This window comes from Lathyrus oleraceus, chromosome 2 (genome assembly GCF_024323335.1).
Source record: "Lathyrus oleraceus cultivar Zhongwan6 chromosome 2, CAAS_Psat_ZW6_1.0, whole genome shotgun sequence".
NCBI lineage: Eukaryota > Viridiplantae > Streptophyta > Magnoliopsida > Fabales > Fabaceae > Lathyrus > Lathyrus oleraceus.
Window position 1 is genome coordinate 189,375,145 of NC_066580.1, and position 14,290 is coordinate 189,389,434.

A 14,290-nucleotide genomic window follows, 5' to 3' on the forward strand; every position below is an offset into this window, starting at 1 on the left:
AAGAATAATGACAGATGAAATACAAACAAAGTGCAGTGAAACAGAGCGAAGGGGGGATGAAATACAAACAAAGTGCATTAAAACAGAGTGGAGGGGGGAAGAAACAGAGTTGAAGGAGGAAGAAGAAACAGGGGTAAACCCAATGGTGGTGATGGCGGCTGAAAGGGAGGACGGCGGCGATAATGGAGTTAGGGAGGAATACGATGGCTGAGGAAGAGGGATGACGGTTTAGCAGAGATAGGGTTCATATTTGAGCAAAAAATCCAAAATTACCCTTAAAATTATAAGGGCAATTTTGAATTTTTTGAAGGGAAATTGAAAGAGGGTAAAAAACAGCTCTGGGCCGGCAAATTGCTACGCTCCCGCGATCTGTGATCCATCCAATAGTTCCCACGATCCGTGATCCATCCAATAGCTCCCACAATCCGTGATCCATCCAATAGCACCCGCGATGCTGAACTGCGTAGGGCTTTTCTGGTAGCACCCGGACTCCGCGCCGCTCACCCTGGAAAGCACCGCTATCCAAAGCCATCGAATACTCTGCATAAAACACGGCTATTTCACCCTGAATCAAACTTACCTTTTCCATATGAATCAAATGTCATCTAAATTAGTACAGATTAAGATATTATTCAAGATAAACGCCAAAAGATTACTTATTTTAGAATATTTATATAAAAAAACATACCTTTTCCATATAGTTTTTAGAAAATGACAAATTAACATATACCCATAAAATGGCACATTCCACAATACCTTGAAATCAACAAATAAACAATTCGTAAGCAATTCATTGTGATGGAGAAATATAAGTTACTAAAGCATAGATAGAATCGTAGAACTAACCGGAGATGTTGAACAAACAAAAATCATAAAATAAAGCTCAATTACAAAAGTCCCAAACTAAGCTAGTTAAAATACCAGTCTCCCAACTAAGTAAATTGGTTTTCCTCAGAAACCAAAACAAACTTTTCTTTTAGTACTTGTTTGGTTTAGTAGAGTTGGATCACAAGATGGATCTTTAGGAATCTTGATCAGTGTTGTTAAATTGAGGCAATGGCAGAAAGGTGTGACAGATTTTCAAATTTTCAAACAGGTGTGATAGATTTTCAAATTTTAAAACACCTGCCATAGTCAATTTGTGAAGGAATGCCTCCAATAACAGCATCATATACGCCACAGTGGGATGTTAATTTGGCAGAATTTCGGCCATGCATAGGCAAAAACACTGATCTTGATGTACACGTAAAGTCAAAATAAAATACTACAACGACAACCAAGCCTAACCCACTAAGCAGGGTTGGCTACATAGATCAAACAAAGTCATGATATCCTATCATAAATAAACCAGTATCTCTATCTAACTGATTAATCTCGATATTTGTCTCTTATAATTTTTCTCTGTCTCCCTCTACCTCTCATTATTTGATCTATTTTCTTTACTACAGAATCTACATGTCTTCCTCTCCGTGCACAGACCGCCTAAGTCGAGTTTCCACCATATTTACTACGAGTGGGGGCAATTCCAATTGCCTCTAATATTGTCATTTCTAATTTATGATATCTAGTCTTACTCTTACCACACATGCAACACAATATTCTCATCTCTCATCTCTGCTACGCTTATTCAAAATAAATAAATAAAATGGAAGGAATTAGAGTGAAATATACAATACTCCCAACACTCTCCAGCTTTACTTAAACCCTTTCTGGCAGTAGAGATCCAAATTTAAAATCAATTTGATAGTAGTCAAATTTCGTAGCACCTACCACCATGGTATCATAGATAATGAAGTCCGTAAATACATTCATCACAATTGGACCAAAATATAACATTGACACTTCACAACATAAGGAGGCAGCATTATATGACAACAAGATGTCTATCACAGACTTTTCTAAAGGTAATCTTCCTTTTCGGTGGAGAGTGAAACAATAACCCTTACTCTTTACCAACATGTTCTCCTATGTAATCTATTATCACTTAAAGAGAGAACATTGAATTATAAGAGAACATTGAAACCAAAACAAACTTTTCTTTTAGTGCTTGTTTGGTTTAGTAGAGTTGGATCACAAGATGGATCTTTAGGAATCTTGATCAGTGTTGTTAAATTGAGGCAATGGCAGAAAGGCGTGACAGATTTTCAAATTTTCAAACAACTGCCATAGTCAATTTGTGAAGGAATGCCTCCAATAACAGCATCATATATGCCACAGTGGGATGTTAATTTGGCAGAATTTCGGCCATGCATAGGCAAAAACACTGATCTTGATGTACACGTTGTAAAGTCAAAATAAAATACTACAACGACAACCAAGCCTAACCCACTAAGCAGGGTTGGCTACATGGATCAAACAAAGTCATGACATTCTATCATAAATAAACCAATCTCTATCTAACTCATTAATCTCGATATTTGTCTCTTATAATTTTTCTGTCTCCCTCTACCGCTCATTATTTGATCTATTTTCTTTACTACAGAATCTACATGTCTTCCTCTCCTTGCGCAGACCGCCTAAGTCGAGTTTCCACCATATTTACTACGAGTGGGGGCAACTCCAATTGCCTCTAATATTGTCATTTCTAATTTATGATATCTAGTCTTACTCTTACCACACATGCAACACAATATTCTCATCTCTCATCTCTGCTACGCTTATTCAAAATAAATAAATAAATAAAATGGAAGGAATTAGAGTGAAATATACAATACTCCCAACACTCTCCAGCTTTACTTAAACCCTTTCTGGCAGTAGAGATCCAAATTAAAAATCAATTTGATAGTAGTCAAATTACTCAGCACCTACCACCATGGTATCATAGATAATGAAGTCCCTAAATACATTCATCACAATTGGACCAAAATATAACATTGACACTTCACAACATAAGGAGGTAGCATTATATGACAACAAGATGTCTATCACAGACTTTTCTAAAGGTAATCTTCCTATTAGGTGGAGAGTGAAACAATAACCCTTACTTTTTACCAACATGTTCTCCTATGTAATCTATTATCACCTAAAGAGAGAACATTGAATTATAATTTTCGTCATAGTTAATCAATATTTGTATCAGTCCACTAATCAAATGCTTGATTTGTTGTTAGATTCAGAATGACATCAGAAAAAAATTATAAAAAAAAGACAGAAAATTCAACTTCAAGTATACTAGGTAGTTGCAGGTTACTTTCAAACATAAACTGTTTTGACATCACAGGGCTAGCTTGTGATTGTGAAAGCTAGTTAACTACCTACATCATGAGGCACATTCTGCCATAACCATTACAGATTCAGCAGGAGCAAAATTTAATCCCCTAAATATCTTTAGGTAAAGCACTGAAAACATACAAATTAATAAGGAATGGCTTCAAATGCATGCAAACAGAAAACTGTATTACTTGACGTTGGTTGCATAACAGAAAACTTTGACCCCCACTGCCTTTCCTGTTAAAAACTGCCACAGTAAAAAGGATTGTGTGCCATTATATAGCTGACACAGTAACAATTTAGAATAGCAATGACAAAATCTCTGCAATACACAAAAACTAAATGAAAAATCAAAATGAACTCCTTTCAAATCAAGCACAAACCAGATTTCTAACAAGTTGACCCCCACTGCCTTTCCTGTTAAAAACTGCCACAGTAAAAAGGATTGTGTGCCATTATATAGCTGACACAGTAACAATTTAGAATAGCAATGACAAAATCTCTGCAATACACAAAAACTAAATGAAAAATCAAAATGAACTCCTTTCAAATCAAGCACAAACCAGATTTCTAACAAGTTGAGATCCAACAGATATCTGCAAGAGTTTAATGTCTTAAAGGTTAAAACAGACTCTGAGACAAAAGCCATAACAAGAAAAGTCTCAAATCTTAAGTACTAGATAGTTGATACCATTGCTAAACAACTACCATTTAGTATTCAAGTAATAATGAATTGGTCCTCAAATATGTCTTTTGATAGTTAATTTGCTTCTCAAGTGTATCTTTCATCAGTCAGTTTAGTCCATAGAAATACTAACAAAATACACACTTGAGGATGTTTTTATAACTTTGATACATTCAACAACTAGAGGATGTTTTTATAATTTTGATACATTCAACAACTAGAGTGACAATGCCCAACACATTTGCACAGTTGAAAGAAAGCTCTGATTGATTCTCATTTCATCAAAATGACAAGCTACAACAACAACAAAAATATAACCGACCGATGGTCTTACAAACACATCAAAGCAAAGTCACAAACTAGTCCATCAAGACTCAGTATATCCTACAAAATGGCTTCATCTCTCAAAATCACATAAGCATTAACATTTCAAATTAAAGGTATATCTGATATTCGACACATATGGTACTAAACACTAGAGCATATTGTCACACTTAATCACTTCTATTTTGTGTCTACTTCTAAGTCATTTTTGTGCTACATAGATACCTAACACACATAAAATCAAAGAGGAAAAGGATCAAACCCTCCTTTAAGCATCTTCTCCAACGGCCAAAACAATGGATTTGGCAAATTCTCCCATTCATACCAATCCCAACCATAACACTTATCAGGTTCCATATTCTGAACCACTTGCTTCTCTTCTGCATCCAACACTACTCTCATGAAAACAGTAACGTAATGGCATTTCTTTGGCTGATCCAAAAACACGTTGTTCGTAACCGTCAAATACTCTATTTTATTTTGACCTAATTCTAACCCTGTTTCCTCTTTCACTTCTCTCGCCGCGCATTCCTCGAAACTTTCCCCTAAAATCAATAGTAAAACAGTGAAATAAATTAGTCTCATCTTTTTTAAATGTTTTTTTTCTAGAAAAATAAAATGGAGTGAGTGAAAATACCGAATTCGAGGTGGCCGCCGGGAAGAGCGAAGGTGGCGTCTCCGACGGTAGAACGACGGCGGCCGAGTAGGATTGATCTGTTTTTCAAGATGAATATAACCACCGCAACTCTCGGTGCCGGAAGCGGCGCGGTTAGCTCGCCGTTGTTCTCCATTTTCTTGTTTTGTTAAGTGTTCTTTTTTCTCTGCATTTTTTTATATATAAATTAAGGAAGAGCTTTCGTACAGCACTGAGTTTTGGTCTTTTGGGATTTTTCTTGGAAGTTGAGTGTACTTGGTTTCCAAGTAACTGAGTTATGGAAAAGAGATAAAAAAAATGCTTCAATTTTCTTTGTTTGAATTACTCTATTTTAAAATGAGTGTGTTAAACTCGTGAAATTTTTTTTTAAATAATTAAATTTTTTTAAAAAAATTATAAAAATGGACATTTTTTTTGTCCTAAATTACACATAGGCGCCATCCTAAATGGCGTTTTCCCTTTAATATGAGGGTAAGTCGTCAATAGGAGTGGCGCTTATCCCTATTTTTACTTTTTTTTTTTTTTAAAATTGCTTTTTTTTTATTTTTTTTAATATGTTTTTAATTTTTTTTTTAAAATTTTTTTAAATTTTTTTAAATCCTTTTTAACTAATTTTAAATTTATTAATTTATGTTTATTATAAATTATATTAATTTATATTAATACATATATATAAATAATATTATTTATAAGATATATGTATATATATATTAATTTATATATATTAATTTAATTTATAATTAAATAATATTATTTATAAATTATTAAAATATATTAATTTATATACATGTAAATAAATAATATTATGTATATATTTATAAAATATACAAGATATATATATAATTATGTATATATTTATATATATATATATATATATATATATATATATATCTTGTGTATTTTACAAATATATACATAATATTATTTATTTACATGTATATAAATTAATATATTTTAATAATTTATAAATAATATTATTTAGTTATAAATTAAATTAGTATATATAAATTTATATATATATATATATATATATATATATATATCTTGTAAATAATATTATTTATATATATATATTAATATAAATTAATATAATTAATAATAAATATAAATTAATAAATTTAAAATAAGTTAAAAAAGATTTTTAAAAAATTTAAAAATAATTAAAAACATATTAAAAAGAAAAAATTTAAAAAGCAAAAAAAAATTAAAAAAAAAATAAAATAGGAGTAGGCGCCACTTCTAGTGGCGACTTGTCCTCCAACTAAAGGGTAGGCGCCATCTAGGGTGCGCCTATATGTCTTTAGGGCACAAAAGTGCCCATTTTTATAATTTTTTTGAAATTATGATTATTTTTGAAAAAAAAAATTAAAAAATAATTATTTAAAAAAAATGATCTAAACTCGTTGCACACTAATTAACAAATATTTTTATTAAACATAATACTATCTATTGGTAAATTTTATTTATTTATTTATTAAGAGATTAAAGATATACGGACAATCCTTAATTCAACAGGGATTCATCAATTAGTTATGTTACATAGTAATTAATTTAAAAGTATTAAGGTGCATTGTGGATGTATATCATTTTTTTCTATTTATTAAATAAAATAATAAAACTAGTATATTAATTTTAATTAGGGGACTGAATTTAAAAAATATACTTTATATTTTATTTTAAATTGCTTTGGACATTTCATAATTAAATTGTTGTATAAAAAAAGAAAATTATGAAGTAGTTTATAAAGTTATCTGAAATAAATATTTGAAGAATTGAAAAAATAAAATAAAATAAATATCATTAATGATTCTTTGATATTATAAAATGACATTCGACACAGACATGTGGATTCTTTTTCTCTACCAACCATGTGAACTCTCCCGCAAATCTTATCATAGTCTTCTAGATCAATCTAACGAATGACTACACCTCAAGCCACATCACATGTGTTCGGTTGCTAACTAATTCTCCTATTTTATAGAGGATATTGCATAATTTCTCGAGTATTCAAATCATTTCTCATTCAAAATTCATTTCTCACTCTCTTTAAATCCTTTTTGTCATATTGAACTTCCTTTTTATCATCACCATTATATGCATCTTTAGACTTTGGTTGATCTAGACCATCTACATTAATATTAGGTATGAAGGAACTTTCTTCAATTGCTTTTCAAATTTCTACACCATGAGACTCAATGAACATTTGCATTCGTATTTTTTAGAAATCATAACATTCACCGATGAAACATGGCGGTCTATATATATTGTAACCTTCTTCTAATATGGGTTTAGTGGAAGTCATATATCCTTAATCGAGGAGCAATTTACCCAACTTTTACTCTGATACCAATTATAAATATTAGATAGCAAGCTAAGACAAGGGTGAATTAGGTTTGTCGAATTTTTCAATGTTTAAGCTCTTATTTGTGAAAAGTTTTTATTGAAAGCGTGTTTAAGAATATTTAAAAGTAAAACTTAATTTGCTTCATTATAATTAATTCCACAACTCCCCTCAACTTTCACTAATTCCACGCACCTCCCTAATTTAGTTTAAAATATATTTTAACGTCTAAAACTCATTTTCTCACATTTTTCTATTATTTAAATTAGGGTTAAATATGTTTGTGGTCTTCTGTTTATTATGAAATTTAGTAAACAAGCATTAGTCTCTTATGAAAGGCTACTTGCAGGATCAACCAAATAATCTTAGGACATTATGCTTAAAATCTTTTCTGAGTTTTGTGTAAAACTGGAAAGAATTTCAATGTGGTTGAAATCTTAAAGTAAAATGGTGCAAAAAAGGTAGATTGTTGGAAAGGTAAAAGACTTCGAAAATGCTTAAGTGACAAGTAACTTTGTAAAGGGATAATGTAAAGTGAAACAAAAAATAATAAAGGAATGAAAGCATGATTGTAAAGAAAGTAAATTAAAGTGAAAGACTTTGCATTAAATAAAATGGTGTTTGGAATCATGCATTTCGCTCAAATAAACTTGTTTCTCGCTTAGCTTTAATATTTTGAGTTTGTGAGTTTTTGTAGTAAATTCAACACACAGACACACATTGAATCTTACCACTAGAACTCATATTTATACTAATGTAAAATAACTATTTCCACGCCACGATTTTGACTCTGAATCACCGAATTGATACGCACATCATAGTTGTTGCATCTCTGCATAGAATAACATGCATTCCATACAGCATAATCCTTATAATATCAGTCAAAATAATTTTTTACATCTACAGGAAAATCGGTTGAATCATTTGTCAAATGTGTGTTAAAACAGAGGGCAAAAAATTGATTTTTTTAAAATAGCCACTTTTTTCAATTTAAATACCAAAATAACCAATTTTCCAAATTATTTACCAAAATAACCATCTTTCACTACTGATGCATCAGTTGAACTGGCGCATCCAATAATCATTCAAAGGAGGTGTCATTGGAGTTGGCGCATGCTTGCAATGCCAATGCATGTGGACGCCCATGCATCTGGCGCATGCATGTGTGCTTGTGAGTGTGTGCCACATGCATAGGCGCATGCATATGTTATGTGTGTGTGGTGCCTAGGGCATTGGCGCATGCATGCATGTGTTTATCTATAAATACAATTCCCATTTCCCATATTTTTTCACATAACTTCTTACCCTCCTTCCGTTTTCCTTCAATTTTGTGTTCTTTAACCATGTCTGAATATATTCACAAGAGAAATGTCGATTTAATCTTTAAGTAGTGCAGCCTCTGATAAAGATTCGACTTTGGAATATATAATCGTTCGAACGTCTTAATCGGACGTTGAACCGTTGGTTAGATGGAAAAATTACAGAGGGTGAAAGGATTAGAAGAATTTAATGGCTTGAGTCCACGTTCAACCAAAATGGAGAAGTTCGTGTATGGATGGATATTAAGACTGACAGAGACATTCATAGGATGATGTATACTATGTTCAAAATTGTTTTGGTGCTTGTAATCGCATAGTTATGTTGTTGTAATCGCATAGTTATGTTGTTTATGTGTTGTATTTGTTAGTAATGGTATTTTATTTGTTGTAGTTTATTGTATTGTTGTTTATGTGTTGTTTATGTGTTGTATATGTTTGTGATGGTATTTCCTCACAAAGTTATCATATGAAATAAATGTTGTTTTTAATATAAAGCAAAAGAGTTACAATTAAAATTATCTTGTTGTACTTGTTCAAACACTGAGACAGTTAGTACAATTATGATCGGGTTGGCGATATGAACTACATAATATAACCATTTTGTTCGCCATATCCATTTAGGTTCGAACATGGGTGTTGTTTGGGCGTCCTTTTTTCTTTCTTTGTATTACTTCATTATGCCAGAGAATGTCCCATTGATATGCAGGCCAGTAATCCTCTTTTGCTATCTCTGAAAAGCTAATTTTGTAAACATTTGAGAGGCTTATGACTTTGTAAACGTCAGATAGTAAGTAGGATGGATCACATCGAACCTTTGAACATGCCGTTATGACATGGGAGCAGGGCATACGAAAGGCTTTGAACTTTCTGCGGTCGCACCAACCTCTATCTAGTTCCACTTTATAGTGTCCCCTCGGCATGCCTTCATTGTGATCCATGGACTCAACAACATTGTACCAACCTTTATTACGATAAAACACTGTGATCACATATGTGTTAGCTTTGGCAGCTTCCTCTCTAATGAATTTCATTGAAGCATCACTGAACAACTACCCAAATTGTAACACTAAACTCCATTTGGAACGTCTGGTCTCAAACAACGCCCCTAGCCTGAAATAGGCTGCTTGTACTAAAGCGATTATAGGTAGATTTCGGATGTCTTTGAAGACAGAGTTCATTGATTCCACAAGATTTCTTATCATGTGGCCCTAACATTGACCGTTGTCGTATGTCCTAGTCCACTTTTCCAATGGAATACTGTCGATTCATTGTATTGCATCTGTGTTTGACAATTTGATGTCTTCGCGGTAGTGTTTGAAAGAAGGTTCTGTTAATGCATACCTTGCGTTAATAACCTTCTTCCGCAATGTTTTGTCTTTGATCTCCCGCATAAAATTTTGAGTGATATGTCTAATGCAGTAGACATGTGTCGACGGAGGATCCTGCCAGCCATTATCAATGCTTTTGTAGGCACTCACTATTGAAGGGTGTCGATCTGAGATTAAACATAAGTTAGCCTGATGAGCAACGTGCAATCGGAGATTTTTTAGGAAAAAACTCCATCCTTCAGCGGTCTCCCCTTCAACTAGGGCAAAGGCAATTGGAAAAATGTTGTTGTTGCCATCTTGTGCCACTGCCATCAGTAGCATTCCTTTATATTTCTCGTACAACCATGTACCATCAATTTGTATAATAGGTTTACAGAAAGCAAAACCTTTGATGCATGGTTGATACGCCCAGAAGAGTCAGTGGAATATTCCATTTCTAATAGCATAAGTCTCTTCTGAGGTATACACCGACAACGTTTCCAAATTGACAATAGTCCTTGGAGCATAATTTTTAAGAGCCACCAAGTATTTTGGAAGTTGTTTGTAAGACTACTCCCAATTTCCATACACTTTTTCAATCACTTTTGTCCTAGCTATCCAAGCCTTCCTATATGATGAAGTATAGTTGTATTGTGTTACAATATGTAAGATTATTGTACTCGCCTTTAACGATGGATTGTCACTAATGACAGACAAAATTTGATCGCATATTAACCGAGAGTTGAGTTTATAATGGTCTTGCATTGGGTTCGTGATTAAGCATGTGTGAACTGGACCCATGGAACCAATATCCTAAGAATCACTCCTCTTTCGGTAAAAAGCTGACAATCGGAACAAGCAGAGCTCATTTCGAAAATAAATCTTATACCTCGTTGAATTAGTTCGATCAACCCTGTAATCAGCTGATAATTCCATGTGATACTTTTTAATGCCTTTTACACAGTCTTCTTTTGTGCGAAATGTGTCTCCTTCTTTCAATGATCCTTGAACTTGCACATAAGGATTACAAAATATATCTGACGAAGGTTTATCTACACCCAAATTCAAGTTTATCATGTGTTGAGGTGGACAATATATATGACTAGCTGTTAATGGCTCGTTTTCTTCTTCATCATTCACCATTGAATCAACCAATAACTTTACTACTTCTTCTTCTCATCAACAACATTGACTTCAGCTTATTCGTCGTCATCAATTTCACAAAACACTTGTAATTGATCAATAAACTGAGACACTTGATGTTGTTATGTTAATATATATAACTCTATATCATTGTACCCATATTGTTCATGACTGACAAACATATGTTGAACATCGTCATCATCTCGAATCTTCAACTAATAAAAGTTTACTTGGTTGTCTGTAAACCACAACGAATTTTTATAGATGATTTATCCCACCTGACTACACTACAATTTCGTTTATATTCTTTATTTCAAATGTGAAAAATTTGTTCGTTGATTTATTGTAAATCGAGTTACTCCTGTGTTTTGAAAACAAAAACCAAAAAAGTGATGCTCAAATATTTCATCATCGGTATGGGCATTAATCATGTAATGTGGTGATGAAGACATTTTTTTAAATGTAATTTTAGTGTTTGATGGAGAATGCATTGATCACATATTAGCATGCAGTTAAATAAGGGGGACGATGAAGGCAGCAGATGCGAGTGTACTTATCACGCAAAGAATCTGCAGGATTCCATGCAGAGACAAGACAAGGTAAAGCATGCGCCTGCATGATTCTCTGCCCTAATAAGCTAAGGCATGCACCTGCAAAGATGCTTCTTACCTAATAATCCAAAGCAGACACCCTTATCAATGACACATAAAGCAAGTTATGTGCCTTTAGCTTTAGCGCCAATCCCTTGCATGCTTAAAAGTAAGCCATGTACCCTTAGCCTTGGCGCCTACTACCATGCATGCCTAATTACATGCATGTGCCCTTATCCTTGGAGCCTACTCCTATGCTTCACATGCATGCACCCTTAGCCTTGGCGCCTGTTCCCATGCTTCACATGCACCCTTAGTCTTGGCCCTTACTCTCGTGCTTCACATGCTGCAAATTACCAACCTATCTCATCTATAAATATTGCAGTAACTCACAACACTCAACATCTGTAACACTCAATATTTGTAACACTTAATACCTGCAACACTCAACTTATACAACACTCAACCTCTACAACACTCAATCTCTCTGCCAAGGTCAATCTCTCTACAACAATATGTCTCTATTGACTATGGGTGATGAACATTGAGGAACAATCGATAATATTGCAACATTTGTATGTTATCACTGATTCTTATTCTTATTCTTATTTTGTAACAAAATTTCTCTATTATTTATTACTTCTTCTTACTTATTTCCTACTTATGTTTTATTATGACCCAAAGAGATTTCGATGTCGTGTACGTGAATATGTACCACACAATCCTTTGATAGAACCATATATTTGAGGATGCAGTTTTCGTAATCTGCTCAACATAGTCTCATACTCGGTTGACTATAAATTTATTCTTGCTTTGTTAGAGAGATGGAGACTCGAGACCCATACATTTTACCTTTCTTTTGGTGATTGTACCATCACACTTGAGAATGTCTACATGTTGTTAGGTCTACGTATCGATGGTAAGACCGTAAATGGTAGAGTTAACCAAGATAACTCTATATGCAATGAATTGTTGGGTGCCCCTTTGTGTGAAGACACAACTACGGGAGAGACTTTTGGTCAAGCTAGGGGTCAAGGCATTAATTTAAAATATCTTAAACAATATTATACAAGTATAACATTAACCAAAGAATCTACCGAGTATGAAAAGATAATTAAAACTCGGTGTTATATTATGATTCTATTTGGTAATTTTTTATTTTCTGAAAGTACTGGTAATACGGTAAATATTATGTATTTGCCTTTGTTACGAAACATAAATAAGGTAAGCACATATAGTTGGGGTTCAACTGTTTTGTCCCATCTATATAGTGAGTTGTGTAAAAATGCCAAAAAAATACTTGTACACTTTATTCATGCGCCTATTTGCTACAAGCATGAGGTTGGTCAAGAATATCGTCACTCGCCCCGGCAAACGAGAAGTCATTCATATTTCCCTTTGCAACAAAGTAAGTTTAAAATTTTACCATCTAATTTATTATACTTTATATTACAACTAATTATAAATAATATTTTTCAAATCTTTTCGATCTAGGTGGTCAGCTAAATGGATGAACTACAGCAGGTGCCTGAAACACGCTGTAGTAATCTATCGCAACCTATTAGACCACATTGGGCGTGACGAAGTAATACTACTACACAACTCTATATTTGATTTAAAAAAATTATTCAATTACATATCATCTAATCATGTCATATTCTTGTACAGTTTATCTGGAGGCCGTATTTGGGTCTTGATCATCAGGTTAACCATGATGATGATGCAGTTTGGACAGCAAACACACCAATTATTCAGTTCACTACTATGGAGATGCACCAGAGTGACCGTGTAAAACTGCAGTTCTGCATGCAACAACAAATTCTAGAACCTCCAACATGTTTGGGAGATTGGCATCAGAAAAGAGTCGATAGCCCATGGGATTATTCCGACTGGAGAGACTTCGCAAAAGAGACGTGTCGTCATTTGAGGAATCGACAGTAACACGTCTTAAACAAACCGGTCATACATGGTGGTAGACCAACTCAACATTATATGGCATGGTTTATGTCAGTTACAACGTGATCCACGCCAACGAGCTTCATCATCATACGCCCAACAACAAATCCCCATCCAAGAACAATGTCAATCCACCCAAACCTAACGACCAACCTCACACCATCACCCTACCATATACACATAACCACCAAACACTCAACCTTGCAACCAATTTATGTCACACGCCCAAACTCAAAACCAAGAATCAAACCATATCCACCAACAACCATACGCAGACACCACAATAGTTTATAGGTCAGATGATTCATACGATTTAGCGTCATGCCATCGTAGCCCCCCATCAATGAACACCCAAACATCCCATCGCCACAACACTCAATCATTGTTTGACTTTAGTACACCACAGGAACCATTGCTTAGTTTCCAAAATGATTCAATGTCCTAATTCGAGCAACCATATCATCCACAATTCACCTAATGCACATTTCAGTTTCATTAATCCACGTTTCGCGTAGTTTAACTTTGTGTGCTCGATTTATTTTTCTACTACTTTTTTGGTCAAATTTTGATCTTTCTGAGCGTTTTAACCGAGCATTTCCTATTTCAAAATTTGACAAAAACTTGTATGTTTTCGAGAAGTTTATTTCGCACTAATAATTATGGTGCAACATTTTAATTTTTTGGGCAATTTTCTGCATAATTTTTATTCTTTTTAAGTCAGTTTAATTTTGTATTTTTGTCAACATGTTCATAAAAAATA

At 33.5% G+C, this 14,290-nt stretch overlaps 1 protein-coding gene across 1 annotated transcript; it reads right to left on the bottom strand.

Annotated features, from left to right (window-relative positions):
* Positions 1–4,144: 4,144 nt before the first annotated feature.
* On the bottom strand, positions 4,145–5,150 carry LOC127118804 (nudix hydrolase 1). The gene is made up of 2 exons (XM_051049055.1): positions 4,857–5,150; positions 4,145–4,764 (listed from the first exon to the last, which is right to left on the bottom strand). Exons 1-2 carry the CDS (start codon positions 5,008–5,010, stop codon positions 4,460–4,462), a joined length of 459 nt encoding a protein of 152 aa, XP_050905012.1. The 5' UTR covers positions 5,011–5,150; the 3' UTR covers positions 4,145–4,459.
* Between the last annotated feature and the right edge of the window lie 9,140 nt (positions 5,151–14,290).